This window comes from Lathyrus oleraceus, chromosome 3 (assembly GCF_024323335.1).
Source record: "Lathyrus oleraceus cultivar Zhongwan6 chromosome 3, CAAS_Psat_ZW6_1.0, whole genome shotgun sequence".
Taxonomy (NCBI): domain Eukaryota; kingdom Viridiplantae; phylum Streptophyta; class Magnoliopsida; order Fabales; family Fabaceae; genus Lathyrus; species Lathyrus oleraceus.
Window position 1 is genome coordinate 139,657,546 of NC_066581.1, and position 24,601 is coordinate 139,682,146.

A 24,601-nucleotide genomic window follows, 5' to 3' on the forward strand; every position below is an offset into this window, starting at 1 on the left:
CATAAACATGAGCTCAAGTGAGTAAAGGGCAAAAGACAATATGAATAAATGAGTAAGAAATTAAATTGCATTAAAGTAAATTGCAAGAATTAAATGCTTGAATTAAAAGTTATTCATTAGTAGTTAGTGTTAGTGGGCCTTAAGGCAATTTAGCGCTATGTTAAGCAATCGTAAGTGGACTAATGTAGTAGTCACACCTATCTGAGGCCGGTCAATAAAACTATAGGCAAATAAACACAAGTTAGAGACCATGACTAGTAAGCCAAACTCCTACAACTTGCCATGCCAAAAGAAAAGAAGAATGACCTTGTATGGATTTTAGGTTTTTTGCTTGACCAAGAAGCAACCTATCTTTGACACAAAGCAATTCACTTGATCTTTGATCAAGATGAATTTGATTTGGATCAAAGAAGGTTAAGCCTCTCATATGTCAAGGCTAACCACAAATCATTAACTCATTGGTCAAAAGAAAAAGAAGAAGATGAAGATGGAAATGGAACGTACAAAGTTGAAATTCAAATGACATAATCAAAACACATTGATCAAACATGAAGGGAATCAACATCAATCAATGGTAAACAGAAGTGAAATGAAGATTAGAAGTCGAGAAAGGTCAAACATATTTTTGGTATTTTTTGGAATTAAAATAATGCATAAAATAAAATGAACAAATAAAGGTCAAACTTCAAATCCAATTCAAATCAACTTGGATAAGTCCAATTGGATCATCATAAGTCTAACATGGTCAAACAAGGTTTGACAAATTTTCTCAACATTTTTTGAAAACAGAAACTAATTTTAACAATTAAAAATGAAGAAAAATAACATAATTGGATTAAAATCTCAAATAAATCTCAAATCGATTAAGAAATTGATGATAATATTTTTCATAGATTCATCATCATCCAAAGATGTTAAGAAAATATTTTTGGCATTTTTGAATATCAAAAAGTATTTTAAATGAATTAAAAATAATCAGAAAAGAAATAATTCACAAAATTTTTAAATGGAATCACAAAAAAATAATTAAAAATCATTTTATGAAACTAGAATTTAAGAGAAAAAGTTTGCAATTGGTCCCATATTTTTGTGATTCCAAATAAAGAAGTTATGAATTTTTAAAACAAAATGGAATAAAAGAAAATAAAATGGAAATTCAGAAATTAGAAAAATCCACAGCGCTTGGATCAGCGCTCATTAATTGACGTGGCTGATCCAAGGAACAAGAAGCGCGCGCGTATGGTATGGACGAGTCAAACGCGTAACACACATGATTAAATGAAGTCATAACAACATAGGGCCAGGATTAGATATGGAAACACTCATCCAAGGGCCAGGGTTTGGACGCGTGGGGACGGTGGTGGAAACCATCGTCTTCTCCGGTGAGAAGCCATAATCCGGCCACCAGTTGCAGGTTTTCAAACCTCAACCATAACACGCGATCCATATACCATTCGAAAGCTAGGGTGATGTACATTACCCCTGTGACGTTAGTTTCTTCTCAAGATTCTTGTGGAGGAAGAAATCTGAGGTTGAAATATGAGGTGTTCAATCTGAAGTTAACTAATTCTCAAAATTAAAACCACAAATCAATTGTCTCTCACATGAGGACTTCAGAAATGCCAACCAAACCAAGCAATGCACAATAATCAGAGAGATTCGAATCAAAATAGTTATGATATCAACCTTTGAAGTGCAGCTTTTAAGAGCTTGATCCAATCCAATCCTTGAGTGCAGCTTGATCTTGAAGTGACAATGAAGCAAGGCTAAGGAATTTAGAAGCTAAAGATCAACCAGGGAAGTTGAAATTTAAGCTTGAAAAGTGAAGAGAAAATTCAGAATTCCTTTAATGAAGGGTTGGGGAATCAATTGAGCAGAGCTGCAGGCGCCTTCAGGTTGAGAAATGAGCAGGGCAAGGCATTCTATTTATAGCCACAGCTGATGCAAGGCATGATAAAACTCGTGTGTGCATGAACTTGGGTCCTCCATGCATGGGCCTGTACAGGCGCATGTGAGGCCCAAAAGCAATGGCAATTGAGTGTTGAACATCAACCAAAGTGAAATGGACGTGCAGATTGTAATGCATTAGCTTTTGCATGGAAATTTAACAAGTTATGCATAAATGATCACAAAACTTCACCTCTTCGAAAATGCCAATTGGAAAATTGAAACATAAGCATGTAGGTAATGGTTGGAAAGGTCTTGACATAAGGAACAAATGTTATGTTGAAAAAAAATTCATTTGGAGTGTGGAAAGTATTGAAAACTAGCCATGAAGTTCAAGGTACAAAACATGTATTTGAAAATTTTGCCAAAATGGACCAACTTCAAGCCCTTCTGTTTCAATGATGAAAGCCTCAAATTACAAAATCTTCAACATAAAAGTTGTAGATATTTTCAAGGAAATCAATTTGGACTTAAATTTGGAATCATTTGGATTTTTTATGAGAAAGTTATGGGCACTTGAAGTTGGACTTTTTCACATTTCAATGGCTTTGGTCCAAAGTGACCTATAATGTTTTGTATTATAACATGTGTTTCTTTTAGGATTATGAAATTTTGTCCAACATAACAATTGAAGTAGACATCTTGAAATGTACAATTCACTTGGTCTCACCTCAAAATCATGAAAAATTAAGGAGTTAAGTCCTTGTGAAGTTGACCCAAACTTAGGGTTTCAGTCAAAATGACCTATAATGTTTGGAAATGAATGATGACCTTCCAAGTTCCAAATAAATTTTTGATGAACATGAAAGTTGTTCATATGGTTCTTAAGAACATTTTTTATCTTAGGGTCATCATCATTTTACAAACACATCAAAAGTTAGGTCTCAGTGGATTTCAAAATAGTCAGATGAATTGACTGATCAACTTCTCAAGTCCAAACTTCAAATCTTGATGAATGAATGATTTAAGATACTCACATAGGCTCATATATGCATAAAATTATTAATGAAAGAACTTACCTTGATTGAATTTGATCATAGGTTGAGGTTGCTTCATGAGCAAGGTACAGTCAATGCATAGTTGAATTAGGGTTTCCTTGGAAAACAATCCTCAAGCCCTTTGGTTTATCTTGATCAAATTGGCAAATTGAGATACTTGGGAGACATATATGATGATTAAGAGCTTTTTGGACCATTTTCATGCTTGCTTTCACCTTCATCTGGCCATTTCAATGAGCATAGGGGCCTCCTAGGAGCCTTGGATCACATGACTGCTTGAGCTTCAAAACAAAAGAAAGTTAGTGACATATTTTTGTGCTTTTGGTTAGTAAACAAAATAAGAAAAGCAATAATTTACAATTCAAGCATGCTTGGTGGTCTCAAACCAACTCACACAAGTCCCAACCTAGGGTAAGGAGCCAAGATGTTATGATCCTTGAGGCAAAAAGCAATGAGCAATGATATGATGCCATGAGGGATCTTAGGGTCAAAATTAGGGTCTTACAAAGACAAATTGACATTTTTGTCTAAGAGTTTCATCAAATTTTTCAGCATGAAAAAGTTCATAAGGAGAGACTCACACATTCTCGTGCATTCATTTTTTTTGGATCAAAGAAACAACTATTTAAATCTAAGATGGAAATTTGGATTTTTGAACCTATGATTCAAATCCAGTGCAAGCCATGATTCAAGTCATATTGTGTTACGATTTGAGTCACTTGTAATGTATGATTTGAATTAATTATTGAAGAGCCAAAATCTTGCTTTCAAATAAAGTTGTGAATTGAGTCAAGTTCATCTTGTGATTCGAATCAAATCATACAAAGAAAAATTCCAAATTTTCACAAATTGCATGATTTAATTCATACAATGTAAAAGATTATAATCAACCAATTTATCACCTTGATTCAATAGGTCTAATTTATGATTTAATCAACACTTGATGAAACAACAAAAACCAACTTGCTCGGCTGAAAAGGATCATGGACCAAAATTTTTAATTAATCAATAATGAGGGGACTTAAGGTACAATGCTAAAATATTCGAAGAGAACATAATACAATACAAATCCGAATGAATTGAAAACATGTGAATAATTGAATATTGAACAAATTACAAGCACATGAATAAAATAAAACATACACAGTTTCTTCCTTTTTTTTTCTATGTTGTTTATGTGTCAACATTGAAGCTTCTTTGGAGTTTTGCAATGGAGTTTCAGTTCCAGATTGTTCATAGTTTCTTCTTCAATGGAAAGTTGTGTGTTTTTGTTGTTGTATGTGTTCATGGTGTTTTCGTGATTACACGATGGTGGAGAGAGATTGAGGAATGGTTGTATGAGTGAAGGGGGGGGGGGGGGGGGGGGGGGGGGGGTTATGTGATTGAGAGAAACGAAGGAGTGCATTTTTTTTCTTCAGTTTTTGATTTGTTTAGAGGAAATGAGACAGAGAGGGTAAGATGTGAAAGGTGATAAACAGTGGAGAAGAAGTAAATATGTTCTTCCTTTTACTTCTTTTATAATTTTGTTTTTATTTTGAAGATGAGATGACAACAAAAGAGGATATGTGTATTTGGGGAAATTCAGAGAGAGAGAGAGAACGATAAGTCTTGAAGAAAAGCCTATCTCTCCTTCAATTCCTTTTTCTTTTTTTTTATTCATTGATTCTGATAGAGAGTAGCGGCTGCATTGGCCAATAGTTAGCTTTTATACCCTATAAGAAGGGGTTTGCAAATTATCTTAATGCCAAATTTTCCCTTGATTATTTATTTTACTCTTATTTATTTTTTCTAATTAATTATTTTGATAAAAAATAAAAATAAAAAGGAATTAAATTAAATGAAATGTGGACGCGCGAACATGCAAAAACAAAAAACAAATTAGTGCAATAAAATAATCTACACGCAATAAATTTCAGTCAAACATGCAATCGCGGATCAAATCTTACAGTTAAAAATACCCTGATATAAAGGCTCAAACTGATCAAAATGCGAACGCGCGTGGATGCGAATAATTAAATGAGTGCGACAAAATAACCTATGCGTAATGTAGTTCAGTAAAATAGAAATTTGCATGCCCAAGCCTAAAATCTTTGTTCTCTAATTTTATGCGCAGTTAAGAAATTGATTCAATCAGTCTATCTGCAAAATCGAAATTTTATTTTGGTTGACTTTTTGAAAATTAGGTCTAAAGAAATGCATGCATTGATATGCAAATGATGCGAATTCCATGTGAATGAATGAAATTGCAAAATGGACAAAATTTAGGGTATGCCACAATGGTAAAAACACATTAGCGCGTAACGTAGAACTACGTTTGTATTAAACAACTGTAGTAAAAGGTTGAGGTCAGGGGTTTGATATCCAACACATGAATTTATACAGATTTCAATATATTTCACCATGGTTATAGCGTCCAATTGTACTGAAATATTTAGCGCATAACATTTAACAACGGTCCTTGACTCCAACCGTGGTGATATGCTTACTTGAGTTTATTATAACTTAAGTTGTTTTCTAACATAACTTAAATTTTCATATTTTTAATTTCTAATTCAATTTGAAATGTTACATATTAAATTAGGTATTGGTAAAACACTCAAATCACATACGATATAATAAACCCATCTTCTAAGATATATTTAGCGAACAACATGATAGTTGTAATGTCCAAGTAATAATATTATCAATATCATAAACAATAACATACCTTAAACAACATATAAATTTTATCAACAACATAAAACTTTTATAAAAAACAACATACAACTTTTATCAACAAAAACAAAATCATCAACAACATGCCTTCAACAATGTACAACTTTTATCAACAAAAATAAAATCATCAATAACATACAACTTTTATCAACAACAGCACACAATGTTTATAAAAAAAATTATCAACAATATAAGACTTTTATCAACAACAACATACTTTGAACAACATACAACATAGCTCAACAAAAACAAAATCATCAACAACATATAACTTTTATCAACAACAACATATGTTAGAGTGGAAACGCTTACGTACCTGAAATATGGAAACGTCTACGTACCTAAAATGTGAAAAGGAGGTGAAACAAATGAGTTTTGTGTAACACATTTCCTTGATCCATAAGAGTTGCAGAAGATATGTTAGAGTTTTGTGAAAAAGTGATATGAAACTGTTCATGGAGTAAGGATAAAACGTGAGAGAATGTTAGGGTTTTGTTAAGAAAGAGAAGATTGTTCTATCCTAAAAGAGAAAACTTTCGCTTAAATATAAGTTATAATTTTCATCACGATTGATAAAAACGACCGTGATTAAATGTAGGTACATTTCACAATTGTTGCTATTTTAGATTGTGGTGAAAAGTATTTTAATTTTAATATAAGTATTCAGATTATAAGTGACGCACCCATTTTGTAACTAAAAATAGAAAATCTATTGGTGTTGGGATTCAAAACCTGTAAGCCTTAACATGTTACTACAGTAATTAATATGGACTGTAGTGAAATATTTTTTAACAAACGAAATAAAAATGTAGGCACCTAATAAGAGATATTACTTCGGTTGACTTAATAGTCGGGGTAATAACATATTATGTTAGATGTATTTTATAGTAGTGTTCTTTCTATGTAAATCACTCATATAATTGAGGCACTACTACAGAAAATATCTTTCGTAACTGCATTTCACCTCGACCAAAGAATCCACTGAGGGTAGAATCTATTCGTTTAGGCGTTTTCCTTTTATTTTCATTAGGTCACTTTTCACCACGATTCCAACCGTGGTGAAAAGTAGCGCCTGATCATGAGTTTGAATCATAGGATATACAATTTTATTTTTTTATTTATTTTTAAGTCATTTTTTATCACGGTTGGAACTTTCAACCGTGGTGAAAAGTGGCGCATGGTCATGAGTTCTAATCCTAGCACCTACAATTTTGTTTTTTTATTTACTTTTAAGTCACACTTTATAAATCTTTATCATCCATTTAGTGAGTATGAACGCTCAAGACACTACCATTAATGATCTGCATGAAACCTAAAACTTAGATGAACTTCCAACTTAGACGAACTTCATCTTTTAACTCCAAACATCATCTTCCATTTATGAAACTTTATTTCTCCACTAAACCAAGCTCAAAATATCATTTCTTCCATAAACAAAACTCAAAAATATCATTTCTTTCATTAACAAATTTTAGAACTCCATTACCTCTTCATCAACTTAAATGAGACAAGAAAAACATGGATCAAGATTGGAATGTTAGTTGTTGTTGTTCTTGTTGTTCTTTTTATTGTTGTTCTTGTTGTTCTTTGTTGTTGTTGTTTTTTTGTTCTTGTTGTACTTGTTTTTCTTGTTGTTGTTTTTGTTGTTGTTCTTGTTCATGTTGTACTTATTATTGTTGTTGTTGTTGTTTTTGTTCTTGTTGTACTTGTTGTTCTTCTTGTTGTTGTTGCTGCTGCTGATATTGTTGCTGCTGTTGTTGTTGTCCGTGCTGCTATTGTTGTTGTTGTTGTTGCTGTTGTTCTTCTTCTTGTTGTTATTGTTGTTTTTTGTTGTTGTTCTTGTTCTTGTTGTTGTAGTTCTTGTTGTTCTTGTTGTAGTTTTTGTTGCTCTTGTTGTTGTTCTACTGCTATTTATTTTGTTTTATTTAAACACATACAACAATGGTTGTTTAAAGTAACCGTTGTGATAAGTTGTGCGCTACTTGATTTATAATCACGGTCACACGACCATGGTGGAAAAAATCATACATAGAATCACACCTTACCTCACAACGGTTAATCAGACGTGGTTGTATCCTTTTTCCAACTGTTATGAAAGATGTTTTCCATAATAATGAAGATGATAGAAACTTACGAAGTTCAAACTTATGAAAATATTACACCAAGATGATCAAAAGAAAATATTAAAAGCTTCCGAAGAGTAATGGTCAGTTACATTTTAGTTAACTTTTACTTTCTTAGATCAGAAGCTATTGTTGGTTTTTAACTATAAACTCTTTGTATGTTAAAAAAAGATTTTATCACTCTCATTTTGCTTCTCATAATAAAAATCATAATGAGACCAAATATTTTTTTCTTAAAAGTATTACCGAATATTGAATGAGTCCCTCCTAATCCCATGTGATTATTTTGAACCTCAAATTATTAAATTTTCCATTTTATTATTCTATTATCCTTTTTTTTCTCCAATTGTCTAAAGTAAGAGAAGCCAAAAACGATAACAATGTTAAGACAGAAGAACAAAACCAACTACTACTACTATGCAACTCAATCGAGGAATCTACTATCCTTTTCAATTATCATCTCAAACATGCACTAGGTCCCACTACTACAAACATTACTCATCTATTCACATGCACTTCCCAACTAACATCAATTATAGTAAAAAATACTAATTAACCACTAATTTTCATTGATGCATCCTTCATTGAATTGATTCAAACTCATCATCGATGAGCTCATTGTTGAAGCAAACTTTGCAAGCTCTTGAGGTAGAAATGGATGATTACTACTCACCCCAAGAAAATCTCTAAACCCATTAGAATTATTACCAACCATTGCTGCACTACTGCTACTACTTGGATTAAAATTCCCATGCTGGTTCATATTCTGATTAATCACCATGTTATTAATCTCATCATGGTTTTGTGTAGAATTAGATGAACTCGTTACACCAAAACTTCCACTGAAAATGGAAGGGTTATTAGCAGTACTGCTTCTTGTTGAACCTATTTGAGCTGCTTTTTGAAGAAGTGCAGTAGCTGACATTGGAGTAATACTAGTTTGTGCCATTTGCATGATATCACTAAAACCAGATGAAACATGATCAACTGAGTTATATGGATGATGATTAACATTCTGTTGATTTTCATGGTTCAACCACAGTGACAAACTTGGCTTTTGCTGATCATGAAACCCTTCATGTGGAAAACCAGCTATATTTTGACGTGATATGAATCCATGTGACAAACTAGTTTGTGTGTTCATCAAATTTGAGTCTTCATTCTTGAAATTTAGAGTTGTTGGAGTGAGTGGTGAGGTTTGTCTTGCACTCTCTTCAGCTAAAGCATCACAGAAAGCTCTATGTGTAATAAAACTATCCTTCCTGTGTGCAAAATCCAATGGAATCAACCATTAATTACCTAATCATTTGCACTATACAATAGTACTATCAAGGTTTTAAACATCAGTCACATAAGACTTTCGCGATTTCAGTCGGTACAGATGTTAGTGGTCGTCACAGTATGAATTAATTTATAATTTGTTATTTATCACAAAAACTGTGAATAATGGTATCAGCACCTTCTAATACCATTTTGTGCCGTTTTCTCGGTAACGGACTGTTTATTAAAACCTTGAGTAGTACTATTATAAACATGTCACACTTATAATGAAAGAATTGAATTACCTAGAGAAGAGGGTACCACAGTCACACTTATATTCTCTAGTACCACAAGTTTTGACATGAGCTTTCCAATCAGATTGAACTGCATATTTCTTGGAACATTTTTCACATTTCCATTTCTTCTCTCCATGTTTTCTGCTAAAATGTTTCTTTATTCCGGTGAGATCGCCGAGCGCCCTAGCTGCGTCGTGGTGGACGCACGTCTTCTCCGGGCAGATGTATACCTTTTTCCTTGGTTCTTTGTTGGACCTTTGCTTTAGCTTCCATGGTAGATTGTGACCTCTTCTATGCAGCTGAAGATTCTGATCCCTTTGGAAACCTTTGTTGCATATTTCGCAGACGAATCGGTTCGTCGCCATTAGAGTCTTCGGCGAAAGAGCAATGACTTCTGCATCTGGATCTAGTGTAATCCAAATTCAAAACACATTAAAACACTATCATAAAAAAGGAAAAATGAGTTCAATTAGTTTGGTAATAAAATTACCTGGTGTACCTGGTAGATTTCTTTTCTTCTTGCTGGCTTGTGGTAATGGATTAGGGTTAGGGTTTGCATTTGTGTTTTGGATTTTGTCAAAAGCTCCAGTGGAAGAGGAGAGTGAAAAAGGGTCACTGAGAATATTCATTTTGGTTAAGGAAAGTAATGAGCAGAAGAAAACAGATAAGTTTCAAAGGTTTTCAGAAAGTAACAAGGAAGAAAACAAAGGTTATTGCTTCTTTTAATTTCACTTGCATAAATGTGAAAAATAAAACCAAAAGTTCTGTCATTATATATATAATATATAACCATAATTTTAATATTAAATTGCATCTGCTTAACTTAATGTGTGAGTATGCATTATTGTATATTAAACAAAAACATAAAAATAGAGAATATATTCTGTCAGCTTTTTACCTTATATCTCTCCTTGTTCACATGACTAGTCTGGTGTTTAGTCTTTACTCAATATATATATTTTCTGGAGAAAAGTTTCCTGCCTCATGTACTTTGATTATATGAAGAATAAATAACTTTCTACAATTATTAAAAAATTAGTAAAATACAATTAATTTTCTCAATCTAATTAAAAAGGTATTTTCAAAAGTATAATTTATAAAAAATTGTTCCAATGAATAAAAGAGTGGTTAAAATATATATTAATTGACAGATATTTTAAGAAAACATTATTAAGTATTGGTAGCAGCAGGAGTACTAAATAAAAGTAGCATTTAATAAACTTATTAACTAAATAATTTTTGTTTTAAAAAAAAAACTAAATAATTTTTAGCTAGAAGTTAATTTGTTTGAGGAGAAAAATGTAATATTTGATGATATTTTTAAAATACAACTTAAAATTAATTATTGATTTTTCAATTATAATCTTAATTGTTGAAAGTTAAATAAAAATTAAATAAAATAACAAAAAAGCAAAAGGTATTATAAAAAGATATAAATAGAAATATCAAAGTATGAATTATTAAAATGTAATTTAGAGGTTAATATTTATTATTATTTTAAGTAAAAAAAGTAAATATTATCATGATAAAATATAATCCATCCGTCTTATAAAAAATATCTTATTTACACTTTTTTGTATTTTAAAATAATTGTTCTTTTATTATATCAATTCAGCATTTATTATTATTTTTCCAGTATCATATCCGTATTTATTATGTAACTTTCATTTTATTCAACCACTCTTTTAATCACAATTAATTGGAGGTATTCTAGTGAATGGTATCAGTTTTGTCATCAAAACCAACACATTCAATCATTTTCTTTAGAACCGTGAATGGTTCAAATAGGATATTTTTTATGAGGCGGAGAGAGTAATAAAATCTACGTTTGAACTGATTCATACTAATTGATTTGTGAAAATATAAAAATTAATAAATTTATATATTTTTTAATAATTGTGAAAAACCAAAATACCAATATTACTAAAAAATGAAAGGATGTTCGATGTTTATTTAGTTGGTTTTGGTGTTGGATCTCATTGGAAAGATTACGGTTCGATCGGCGTGTTGGGGAGTTTGGAAAAGTCGAGAGTATCAATGAGATTAATGTTTCAGGACCACATAAAAAGGAGACGTTACATCTCGATCCAAAACCTTAAGGTAATACGTCTCTCTTATAAATCTAACATTTCACTCATTTATAGACGAAATTAGACTTTAAACACTCTCAACATCCCCGCAAATACAATCAAGAGAATGTTGTAATCAATTGATGTCATAATTGATTTTTAAACTGAATTAGTCGATCTATATTTGTGACGAAGAAAAATATAAAACAAAATTAATTTAATACTTTATTCTTTTCTCTCTAAAATGTGTTGATCAAAACATTTTCATTTAATTTTAGGTCAATTGTTTTAATGATAGTATCCTGAAAGGGAACTGTCATCCTCAACCATAAATTCAAATGGGCCACCACACCCAACAGACACACATTCTCTCTTTAATTTTACAGACACAAACACAAATCCAAGAGAAATTTCTCAGAACAGACACAACCAACTCCAACACAACAACACATTTCGTTACTAGTACTCCATAGTAGACTAGAGAGCACATTCAAGCACAAACTCCAACTATTTGCTTCGAAAACCGCATTATTTTTTCAAAGTCTTAATTTAACCTTACGAGAAAAAGTGAATTAAGTTACGAAAACTTCAATGTTCATCATGTGTACATATTTGAAATCTGAGAAAAGCGATTTGCCTTTATAAGCTGATACTATTGAATGATTAAGCCATAATTACAGTGAAGGTTCCTTTTTAGCATGCGAGACACTGTAAGAGAGTGTAGGTCAGAGTCAGAGGAGCATTCATGCACACACAGTTGAGGTGGTGGGGCTCTCTTTTCCCAATGCTATGTTATTGGACCACCCGTGATACTATGTCTCTCTCATAGTCTTTGTGAGGGGTCCCCAAAATTGAACTCTATGGGTCCCTCAATTACTATCCTAAATTCATTCCAAAATCTATCACAATGCTTTTATGCTAAAAATGTTCTTTTTACTCTCTTTGTCTTTAAATATAACACACTATAAATTTAATTTTAGTTTTTCAAATAAATATCTAATGATTTATTTTTACAATAATTGTCTCATAGTTAATCGTCTTTCAAAATTTATAATTGTATTTTTTACATTAATAGTATCTACTATAACATTAATGTTATCTACTAGAGATATATTGATTATTACTCAAAAACAAATTGATTATTCAATTAATTCAAAAGATAAATGTATCTTATATAAAAAGAATTGAAAATAATAAGAATAATATTATAAAAGCAATATTTTATATCTTTTATTTATAGTTTTTTTTTAATTTGTGTGAAAATTTTTTAATTTATATTAAACTCTCAAATAATTCACTCATTTTGGGATGTATGAGTAAATTTAATAAAGTGAAATAATCAATGTTTTTTTAATAAAGGTAATTTATTGAATAAAAAATAAAAAGAATTATATAGTAAAAGGTAGCCCATAAAAAAACTAGATAAAAAGATACATAGACATGCACAACCTATTTTTAAAAAAAAATTCAAAAGCACACTAAGAAGGGAATCCCACCAAGTATAATCCTAACAAAAAAGAACTTGCATTGACTAATCTTTCTGCACGTGCATTTTCTTTTTTAAAATTGTGAGATGTCTTAAATCTAAATGAGTGTATAGTGTACAAAGTATTCTTTCATTTAATTAAAAGATGTTGAGAGATGATATTCAAATTAGAAAATGTAGGAATGATCGATATTAAGTCTGTTTCAAGGCAAAGATTTTTATCATTATTTTGGTTAGCATATTTGATAACAAGTGTGATTTCATGATTCAGCTTGAAAGGAGGTGCAAATTCCAATTTTAACTAAGAAAGCTCCTATGAATCTTCCTAAATTATCCCTTAATATGTCACCACAAGTTGATGTACCAAGATTCTCTCTTGAAACTACATTTGTGTTGCACTTAATTATGACTAAGAAAACACCCAATTAACTTGTATGATCCTAGGTGTAGGAGGAGGTTGACATTTGTTATCAAAATATTTATTATTGTAAACTCGCGAATTGAAGAGTACATGTGTCCCTTGAAAGAAGTAGATGTCATATAGACCAATTGTTTAACATATGAAGAATGTCTCTATCAAAGTCAGTGTTACCATTTTGAAACCTAGTATCATTTTTGGATACCAAGTTTTCCAAATAACTATTATGATGAAATTCATGATCAAATTTTGAATTTGAGAGCTCAAACTTCCACCAGCAAGTTTGAATAAGCTTTCGTAACTATTTCTATCAATGTTCATGTCAAAAAATTGATATACCCAATGTAAAAAAATTAAAGTGTACCTGCATCTAAGAAATAAGTGGTATGCACTTTCCACATCATGATTGTAGAGAGAGTACCTCGAAACCATATGCATCCCCCTTCGAATCAGGTTGTTTTATGTTACAGTAACATCATGCATTAGTTTCCATGTCGCTAATGAATTAGTAGGTGGTATGTAGGGATGTCAAATAAAATTTATCTAAGAAGGCTCAATGTGATCCTTGATGATACAATTGTAGTCATCTTTAAAAGATAGATCATCATTTGCAGATCATGTCCAAACGAGTTTATCAACAGTAGTATTATCAAATGACAATTTAATCTTCAAAATGTCTTCAACAATTTGAGGAGTCAAAATGGATAATCCATGAGGAATGTTCCAATTGATGTCTTGGATAATTGAATTGAACTTAACAATTTGCATAAATTGAATACCTGCTAGTAATACTAGGCGTGAATCTTTATTATGTATCCCAACCAATTGTGACTCTATAAATCAATGTTTTTTCCATTACCAACATGTCATCTACTATGTTCCTCTAGAAAGGAAAAAGGAATTCTTAATGGCAGGTCATACTAGAGAAGAAATATGATGCATGATTGATTTTTTATGTCTGAAGTGTCTACTAATAAGCATAGAAGACCAATGATTGTTGATAGTCAACAACTTCCAATAAAGAGATAAACAAATATTTATTTATTTTCTTAATATCTCTCAGGTCAAGATCTCCATTAGATAAAGGTGAGAAAATAACCTTCCAAGGCGTATTAATCAACTTTTTACTATCTATGCTACACGTCGATACAAAATTTTGCATTATACGAATCTGGCTTGTTAAGAAGATTGATTGGCCATTCAAAAATCTCTAGACCATACAGCAGCATACCTTATATGATTTACTCGACCAATTGAACCCTAGCCATCATAAAAAAAGGTGTTACTTCCGAGTAGCTAGCTTGAACAACGCTCTATCAGTTATGATCTAGAGATGATAAGTTCTATGTATGTCTTAAATATAGAGACTCCAAAATAGTTAAATGGTATCTATCCTATAATGAATCCAAGCATATTTGCAATGTGCCTCAGTCTAGATCCATAAGTACCTCTGCCATAAAACTTACATTTAGTTGGACTAATATGTTGACCATAATTTTGAAGGAAATGGTTAATGACTTGAGCATTTTTCCTAGTAGACTTGCAAATTATCACAAGGTCATCTGCAAAAAAAATGTGGCTAGAAATGATTGTATTACCAATTGGTATGCATATCAACTTACCCTGATCCACCAACAAGATAATTTCATATTAAGTGTCTCTTCAGTAATGCATAAGAGCAATGGAGATACAAGATTTCCTTGTCTCACTCCTTAAATGCAAGACAAAAATCCTACAACTTTTACATTTATCATTATTAATAGTTTGGTTCAGTGTAGACTGGTAAGTATCCAATTTCAAAACTTTTGATCAAAAACAAATTGAACTAGAACTTTAACAAGATATTTCAATATAAAATATCAAATGTTTTTCTGATGGCTATCTTCAAAATAATACTACCTCAAAAGATTTCTTATTCAAAATATTATTGACTTCTAAGTTAATCCTAATGTACTCATAAATATGTTTTCCCATAATGAAGTCTTTTTGGTGTTCTGAAATAATTTTACGAGTTAAGATGGTTAACTTGGCGACAATAATCATAATTATGTGAAATTCTATTTTATGGATAATAAGATTTAAAACACGATGTTGGATCAATGTGAATGACAAATATAACATGTAATAGAAAAAATAAATAAAAAATATAAATTGGTAACTGTCATACCCTGATTTTGGTCTTGAAATTTTTTCCCCCAATCACTCACTCACTCTTCAAATCCTTCCGTGCGGCTGAATCGCCATCGCCACAATGATTAGGGTTCTCTCACCTTCAGCGATCAAAGGAATCAAAGTCAATATTAAACATTCCAAAATTTTGAAAAAGCTGACAAAGATGATTTGATTTTTGTTTATGGTAAAGGGCATCTCCATGCTATTTCTAACATAGGCGGTGAAATTCTCTGAAGGAAAAATCTTGTCAGTGACATCATTGAATTTAACCATATTGTTACGTCTCTTGGAGCGATTTTTGTAGTTGCCTTTGTTGGCTCTTCAATGTTTTACGTGTATGAATTGAATACTAAGAATGAAGAGTTGTTAATCGCATAACACTTCCCTTTGGAATTTTTGGGGAATTATTATCGGCCTCAGGTGATAGGTTTGTGATATAAGCAAATTCCGGACCTACATAAGGATTTGTCTGGGCAAGCAGTAATACTACCATCAAGGCTTCCAGGACTGTTCACATTAAAAATCAATTCCATTGCTCTTTTAATTAAAAATCAATTCCAATATTCTTTTAAATCAATTCCAAGGTTCTTCACATTAAATATGAATTCCAATGTTTCTTTTCACTAAAAGTACAAATAAAGGTGAGTTGGTGCTGGTGAACAAAATTGATAAATGACATGCAACTTTTACAACAACACGCAATGCTTGACCAGATACAAGAACTTACACACAAGTTGGACAAGATTTGTATCTGCGTGTGGATGCACATAAATTAGCTATGTATGCAAAGCATTCATATGGTTCTCTTGGCAAAAAAAAGGATAACGGTGGTGGTATTAGTCATTTCTTCTCGCTTGGTATTTGTTGATGGGGATCATTTTTGTGTATTGGTTTGCGAAATCCGGGAAACAATGGCCGTTAAGGCAATGAAACAATTGGGTTTTTCAACTGTTAGTGGTGTTTACACTAACCGTTTTTTACACTCAATATGAAGAGAATCGTTTATGAGCTGGATTATCAAGATTTTTCATTTGATTTTGTTTTGTCTAGAGATCTTGATAAGGTTTCTGTTCCTGCTTTGCTTGTACTTGAGGTTGAACGTGTTCTTAAGCCTAACGGAATTGGTGCACTTCTTGTTGGTGCTAAAAGTTCACACCATAATGATTTGATTAGATCAACTACACCAGTTTCATCATTGTTGAGATCTTCTAGTGTTGTTCATGTTGATTCTATTGATGATGAACTTAACCTTGTTGTTTTCAAGAAAAGATCTGAAAATGCAACAGCTTTTTTCAACCACCATCAGCTTAGTTTACCTGTTGATTATCCTAGTTCGGCGTTAACCAAACCTCTTATAGATCTTATGGAACCTCTTGTGAGTGAGAAACCGAAACCGTCCTAAGCGACGCCGGTTTCATATTTGCCCAAGTTTGTAGATGTTTCTACTAGGAAGAGGTTGGTGTATACTGATATTGGGGTAGGAGAGCTTTTGAATGCAAATGTTAGTGATTGGTTTCTACCTTTATATCCAATTGATCAGAAAGATTTCAATGTTTATTTTGTTCACTACAACACTTCCATAATGTTGTCTCATGTGAAGAGACCTGGTATCACGTTTGTTTATCACCCTGGATTAGCCGGTAAGGTCGTCACCGAGGCCGATGTTGATGTTGATGAGGAGGAAGATGAAGAAGTGGATCCTTATGTTGGGGAGGAAGAGTTTGATTTCCTTGCTTGGTTCAAAGAAACAGTGCAATATGCTGATTTTGTTGTGTTAAAGATGAATGCAGGTGAAGTTGAACTCAAGTTTCTTTCTAATGTATTTGACAGTGGAGCTATATGCTTTGTTGATGAGTTGTTTCTAAGATGTCCTGATATCACAAGCAAGGAAAGTTTCATGGATGTTGACAAAAGTCTAGGAGATGAAAAGTCGGCTAGTGATGGATTTCAAGAAGCTATAAACTTGCTGGAATCACTTACTTTAAAACATGAAGCCAGTGGGCTTGAGCAACGGCGGCTATCAGTTCTAGACTTCCTTAGAAACCAACTGACAGATGATGATAAACAAGAACTAGTGAACAAAACCGGTCAACTTCATTTTGGCTAATAAAAAAACGCTCAAGAAGGTTTCATTGAAGCCTATTATGCTGTGTTGAACAATAAGTTTATTACAACAGAAAACTGTGATGAAAAGATGAAAATAGAGAGCAGGAACAATGTTCAAGCAGCATAGAGAGGAGATTTAGTATATCGCCTGTAAGAAGATCTTCAGATACCTCCACATTACACAACGTAAGAAACAACATCAGTACTAGCTCTAAGCCTGCAAAAATGGTGTCTGTTCCTGCTACTGTTACATAACTTGTAATGGACAAAAGTAATAATAGTGAATGTGGAGAGTCATACAAAAGAAATCCACTGAGTAAGCTTGAATCTAACTCCATTGCTTTTCCACATTCAACAACCAATTATAACAACAGCACAAGGATTCAGTGGATAAGCAGTAGCTTTCTCAGGCGTAGCAGCACTAATTATCATAAGCAAATTTAACAAAACCAATATTGTTAGTCTTGGATGACGTTTGGCCTAACTCAGAAGGCCTTGTTGAGAAGTTTAAATTCCAAATGTTAGATTATAAGATTTTGGTGTCTTCAAGGGTCGCATTCAGAAGATTTGGCATCCCATGCCAGTTGGATCCGCTCGATCATGGTCCTGAAGTGGCCCTTTTCCATCATTTCGCGCAATTGAATCACAACAACTCATACATGCCTGATAAAAAATCTTGTTCACGAGATAGTGAGAGGTTGTAAGGGTTCGCCGCTGGCGCTTCAGGTCATCGCTGGATCACTTTGTCAGCAGCCTTTCGAGAAGTGGCAAAACATGAAGGAATTTTTGCAGAGTCAGTCCATTCTGGAATTTAATAGTACTACTACTAACTTGCTTTCCTTCAACAAAGTTTGGATATATTGGAGGATATCAATCAGAAGGAGTGCTTCATGGATATGGGACTTTTTCCTGAAGACCAGAGGATTCCTGTTATCGTCCTCATCGATATATGGGCTGAACTGCATGAATTAGACGAAGACGGTACAAAAGCAATGGCCATTGTCCATGATTTAATCACCAGGAATTTGATTAATCTCATAGCTACAAGGAAAGTTGCAACAGAAGCCTCAAAGTTGCAAGAAAATTCACTGCAGTAAAATCATAACAACTCGGTAAGACGGTAAAATTCCACAAACAACCCAAAAGAGGAATTAAGACAAATTCAAGAAGAAAGTATAGGATCATATTACCTTTTCCAGATTAAGTACCAAGTGAGACAAACAAGCTGTGAGCACCCTAAAGGACTTCCAAAGGGATACCCTTTTGATCTCCATAGCCAAATCAGAAACCCTAAGATGGTGAGTATAAAAGGAGGGGGGCGGATACTGTAGAGAGGAGGAGACAGCGGCGGAAGAGAAAAAAACCCTAAAAACTTTGAGGCGAAGAGAGGAAGATCCAAGCATCACCATCACCGCCGAACCACCGCCAAATATCCAATCTTCTATCATCTTCGTTACGAAATCAAGAAGGAGATTTGTATTGAAGCGGAGACGTCTGACGAACAAGCGACGAAGGTGAGCATTCTTGTTTGATTTTATTTTGAAGCCACGGTTTTTTCATTTAGAGAGAGATTGAGATAAGTATTTAGAGAGAGGGTTTTGAAAGTGATGAACGAAAGATGTTGTGACTTGTTCCACTTCCCTTCAAATTCTTTCATTTATTTTAAGGAATTTTTGAAGAGTATCGAAGCGTCTACATTTAGGGAGAGATTGAGAGAGGGAAAGGCGTTCTTTGAGGGAGGTGAACGAATTTGTGTTGGGTTGTTTCACGTTCCTCCGTTCCTTTTCATTTATTTATTTTAAAAAAAAACATTTAAAACCTAATTAAAACCCACCTACCGTTTGGTTTTTCCTGGCATTTTTTTTATTAACTATTGTCTGCTGACATTAATGATAATTAAACTTTGTTATTCCCACCCAAACAGCCAGGCGGCTAGGGTTACTCTTTGGGATTCCCTCACCATTTTTGTGCGCTTTAGTAGCCCATTAGCTTAAACAACCTATCTCATTTTAGTTAGTTTTTATTTTAATTTATCTTGATCTATTTTTGTTTATATATTTAAGTTGTTGTTAAGGAAACAAATGACCACAAGTGGCCGAGTGGAAAGAAAGCGATATCATCCTCTTTAGTGGGATGAGTTCGATACTTGGGAATAACATATCTTCATATTTTCATTTTTGTGCTTGCTATTTTATTTAAATCTTTTATAACTTCTTACTATTTACTTTACCATTTTTATACCTTGCTATCTAGTCTTTTTTTTATGCTTGTTGATTTTATTCTTTCCGGTTTAATTTTTAATGTGTTGTAAATAATTTATTTTTTTATTTTATTTATTTCGTTCGGCTTACTTTTGGGCATATTCTCCACGAGCTTATATGCCATATCAACTTAATTGACCAACACCTTAAACACTCACATTAATCCTTCTATTCAAACGTATCTTTTTTATTCAAATTTGAGAAAAAAGATTATCCTGGATGGAGTATCCAGTTATAATCCTGAATATTAGGCTCAAGCTGTAAGAGCTTGTAAGCCATAAATATTCGTCTTCTCTCCAAAATACCTGTAAATATCTCAAACCATCTTCTTAATAAAATTTGAAGAAAAAGATTATCCTGGATGGAATATCCAGTTATAATCCCGAATATTAGGCTCAAGTTGTAAGAGCTTGCAAGCCATAAATATTCGTCTTCCCTCTAAAACACTCTTAAATATTTGAACCATTTCTTTAAGCAATATTGGAAAGAAACAGACTGCCTGGGTGGAATATCCAGACGTAGTCCCGAGTATTAGACCCAAGCTGTAAGAGCTTGCAAGTCACAAGTACTCGTCTTTCAAACTTCAAAATACTTAATTCCTACCTTAACACTTTTTCAATAAAGATGGAAATGGAACATGGTGTATACCGTGCACTCCTGAGATTAAGATTCAAGGTGGATGCCTTGCCTATCTTAGCTCTCGCCATCGTCTAAAATTGTCAATGCGGTTTCTTCAAACCCTTTCTCAATCAAACCTCAAAACACTTAATTCTTATTAAACATTTTTTCAAATAAGAATGGAACATGGTATATACCGTGCACTCCTGAGACTAGGATTCGAGATGGATATCTCGCTCATCCAAGTTCTCGCCATTACTCAAAAATACATCCAACCAATCAAACTCTTTTTCGCCGTCGTGCGACTAATCAGAAAACCATTTTCACAAACGAAAGACATCTTGTCTTAAGATGATGCAAAGCAATGCTTCGGCCACAATTGTTGAGTTGAGATAAGTGACATTTTTCCGAATGTTGATTTGTAAATCCATTCAATGTGTGGTATACGTCCGCTCCTCATCTGTTTTGGGTAAAACAATGTTTTCTTTGATTAATACAATATAGCTTTCGCTAAAATCGACCAACAAACAAACATTTTTCTACCCAGAACTACGTAAGCCTTGAGTTCTCTGTTGAGATACGTAGGAGCAGGATTTGTAAATCTTGTCAGGCCCACTAATAAAAAACTTAGGTTTAGTCCTTCGTCAAAAATCCAAAAATATTCTCTCATCGATTCTTTCTTTCCCACCTAATAACTTGAAAAGCCTAACATTTCAAACTAACACTAACGCGCACAACTAACCTAATGGTTCCCGTTGAGTACAACGGACATGAAGGGTGCTAATACCTTCCCCTCGCGTAATCGACTCCCGAACCCTGATTTAGTTGCGACGACCATAATCATTGTCATTCTTTCTTGGGTTTTATCGATATTTCCCCTTTCCATTTTAGGAATAAATAAAGTTCGATGGCGACTCTGTTCAGTCCATCATGCGAGCGTGCGATTGCGCTTCGCTAGGTCATGTTCTCATTTTTTCGAGGTGCGACAGATGGCGACTCTGTTGGGGACATGCTATCTCACTAAGTGAGTCAAGCCTAGTTAGGACGTTTGTGTGCCTTTGTTTGTTTACCTGTGTGGCTTTTTCTTTATTGTTTTGCTATATTTATTATCCTATTAATATAAATCTGTTGTATTGGTTCGATACGCTTTGGGACTTGGAGATACTCTGATTGCAAACCTTGAGGGAAAGACTTTTTACCCGAGTCTTGAGTAAAAACATAAGATAGGACAAGGTTGAGTAGTGCGGGTCCGCGAGATGAATTTCTCGTTGGGTCGGTACGAGAACCTTACTTAGAGTAGATTCTTGAGAGGATGTTGTCGCTCGGCAATTAAGTTACCGTAAGCTTCAATATTTTCTTTAGGATCCATGACTCTGAGGACCATTTGTAGAACCTTAATCCTTTGGCCAACTAGGAAAGATGGTTGCGTAGTGTGGGTCTGCGAGTTGAATTTCTCGTTGGATCGATGCGAGAACCTCACTTAGAGTAGATTCTTTAGATGGAGTTGATGCCCGGCAAGTAAGTTGCCGCAGGTAGCAAACAGTCTAATGGATCCATGACTCTAGGAACTTTTTTTGAAACCTTAGATCATACCTGGTGAGAACCATGTTCTATACGAAGCAATTAGACTTATCTTTGCCTTAAGCCTATTGAACTTATACAAAAAAAATGCATCACATTCATCCACATACATTGCATCAACATCATAAAAAGCAAGCTCTTAGTTGTCTCTTATTTGTTTCAGGAATTGAGAAATTGAAAATGACAACTTCAAGGAGACACACTTTCGCACTTAAGTACAAGGAACCTAAGCTGGACAGTCTGAAGGGTTTGATCTCTGATTTGACTCTCAGCAGACGTGATGAGTTCGGAAAAGACTATGGGAAAATTTTGAGTCTTCTGACTAAGAAAGTTGACTATGGAATTATCGGCTCTTTGGCACAATATTATGATCCACCTCTACGCTGTTTCACATTCGTTGATTTCCAACTAGCTCCTACTTTGGAAGAAGTTGAGAGAATCGTGGGTCTCAAATTGAAAGATTTCAATCCATTTCCAAAGATCGAAGAAGAAGCGGGCCCAAAGAAGATAGCTTCAGCCCTAAGTATCAATGTCCCGACAGTTCGAGATAAATGGGTTGAAAAAGGGGGTTGCGAAGGTTTTGCCGTGACGTTTTTGGAAGATTTAGCTCTGAGGTTCAAGAAAAATGGAAATTGGAATGCTGAAAAGTTTGTGGATCGGGTAGCCATAGAAGTCTTTCTCTCTGGCAATCCAGTACCATTTCTCTTAACTGACATTTACCATGCCCTTCACGCTCGACATGAAAAGAGGGGTGGAACTTTGTTGTGCTGTGCTCCTTTGCTTTATACTTGGTTCATGAAACACATGCCCGAAGAAGGCCCTTTTGTGGCAAAAGAACTTAAGTCTCCTAAAAAATTAGCTTCTCTCACTGCAAGTTCCATCAGATGGTATATCCGAGAGTGGGAAACCCCAGACATTATAGTCAGCTATGGGGAATTTCCTAATGTACCGTTGTTGGGTACCAAGGGTTGCATCAATTACAACCCTATGTTATCTCGAATGCAACACGGTTACTCCATGGATGGTCCTCCTGACGCAAAGGACTTACAACCATTTGTGCTCTTTGACATCCAAGCAACAATCCTGATGTAAGAGCAGTACGAAAGGCTTGGTTAAAGGTTGTTAGGAAGGGTAAAGAGTTTGGAAAAAGAAACATTCTCTCCAGAGAACCTTACACTCGATGGGTGAAAGAAAGAGTTGGGGAAATCCATTTGCCATTTATCTTAAAGGCTTCAGCCTTTCCCAAAACTCCTGAGCCCAAGCCCATACTCCCTGAGGACATGGAGAAACTCACTACTAAGGTTAAGGAGCTCGAATTGGAGAATACTGAATTACGAATTTAGATGAACCGAGTTATCTTGGAAAATCAGAATTTGAAGAAGGAACGTAAGGGGAAATCCCAAGAACTTGAGGATAGTAACAAGAGAGCCAGGCTATTGGAAGACCAGAAGGACGATCTTGAGCATATCCTTAAAGGTTCCACATCAGTGATCCGAACCAGGAAGGGAGAGCTCAAGAAAGCTGAGTATAGGATCTGTGAGTTAGGGAGGATGTTGGATAAATCCCTTATGGATAAGAAAGAAATTAAGCTCGACTTTGAGGCACAAATCCGTGAACTGAGGGACACTCTGAAGAAATGCAAGGAAAAGTTGTCTCGCGAGATACTCCAAAAGGAAGAAGCTGAAAGAAACTGTCACCATCTCAGGTACCAGTTGGAAGAAGCCAATAGGAGGTTTGCAGTTTTGGAGAGCCAAGAAGGTGATGCAACCTACTTTCTCCTAAAGAATGATTGTGTGTACTGGAAAAGGTTGTATAGAGAGGCTAGAGCAACCTTAGATGAAGATCAACATGTCATCAAGAAACTCCAAGAACTCTATGTTGAATGGAATGGCAAGTTCCGCAACTTAGCTAGGTTTGTTAACCTCAACATGTTGGAACTCCCAGAAAAACTCCAGGTAGCGGATTGGTGTATGTGTCCAGAAAACACGCCTCCTCAAGTTTTCAATTTCGTCAAGTTTATCAAGAAAATGATGAAGGAGCTCACCACAGATCTTGCTACGATCATAAGAGCTGAGGCAGAGCTTAAGTTTACTTGTACTTGAATTTGAATTGTTGGTGTTTGAATCTTTTTGTATTCGAATCATGGGTACTTGAAGTTAAATCCTTTTGTATTCGAATTTGATTTTAATTAATGGAAGTTGTCATTTTGGGTCTTAATTATTACGTGTTGTTCTTATTTAATATATTCTAACATTGATGGAATAAATAATAAAGATAACTAAGAGCTTTGCACAAAATGCACCCATAACATACACTCATGTCATTCTTTAAACAGAAAACTCATTCTTGTGTCTTCTTCAGTTCCACACTGAGTCCTCAACACCACTACTACACCAGAGCCAGCGCTCGTCAAAGAATGGCAGATCAAGAACAAGAATTGGAGAGAGTAAGCTCAGAACTCGAAGACCTACGAGGAAACATGGGTCAAGTCATGGAGATACTACAAGTCATTCGGGCCAAGTTGGACACCCAAACGATGGTCGTTTCAGAA

General features: G+C 33.9%; 1 protein-coding gene across 2 annotated transcripts; it reads right to left on the minus strand.

The window, feature by feature from the left end:
* Window positions 1-8,178: 8,178 nt before the first annotated feature.
* LOC127125826 (zinc finger protein JACKDAW) lies at window positions 8,179-10,088 on the minus strand. Of its 2 annotated transcripts, none has more exons than XM_051054652.1 (3): window positions 9,839-10,088; window positions 9,349-9,745; window positions 8,179-9,045 (listed from the first exon to the last, which is right to left on the minus strand). In XM_051054652.1, the coding sequence occupies exons 1-3, from the start codon at window positions 9,966-9,968 to the stop codon at window positions 8,343-8,345; spliced, it is 1,230 nt and encodes a 409-aa protein (XP_050910609.1). In that variant the 5' UTR covers window positions 9,969-10,088; the 3' UTR covers window positions 8,179-8,342. The 2 variants fall into 2 exon arrangements, with proteins under 2 accessions (XP_050910609.1, XP_050910608.1); XM_051054651.1 differs by having other exon boundaries at window positions 9,830-10,088.
* Window positions 10,089-24,601: the final 14,513 nt, after the last annotated feature.

Bases quoted from the DNA above. Each gene is read 5' to 3' on its own strand.
- LOC127125826 (XM_051054651.1), bottom strand. From the start codon at position 9,968: ATGAATATTCTCAGTGACCCTTTTTCACTCTCCTCTTCCACTGGAGCT. The intron at 9,746-9,829 runs GTAATTTTATTA...GGATTACACTAG, and splicing joins AAATCTACCAGGTACACCAG to ATCCAGATGCAGAAGTCATT. The intron at 9,046-9,348 runs GTAATTCAATTC...TTTTGCACACAG, and splicing joins TGTGGTACCCTCTTCTCTAG to GAAGGATAGTTTTATTACAC.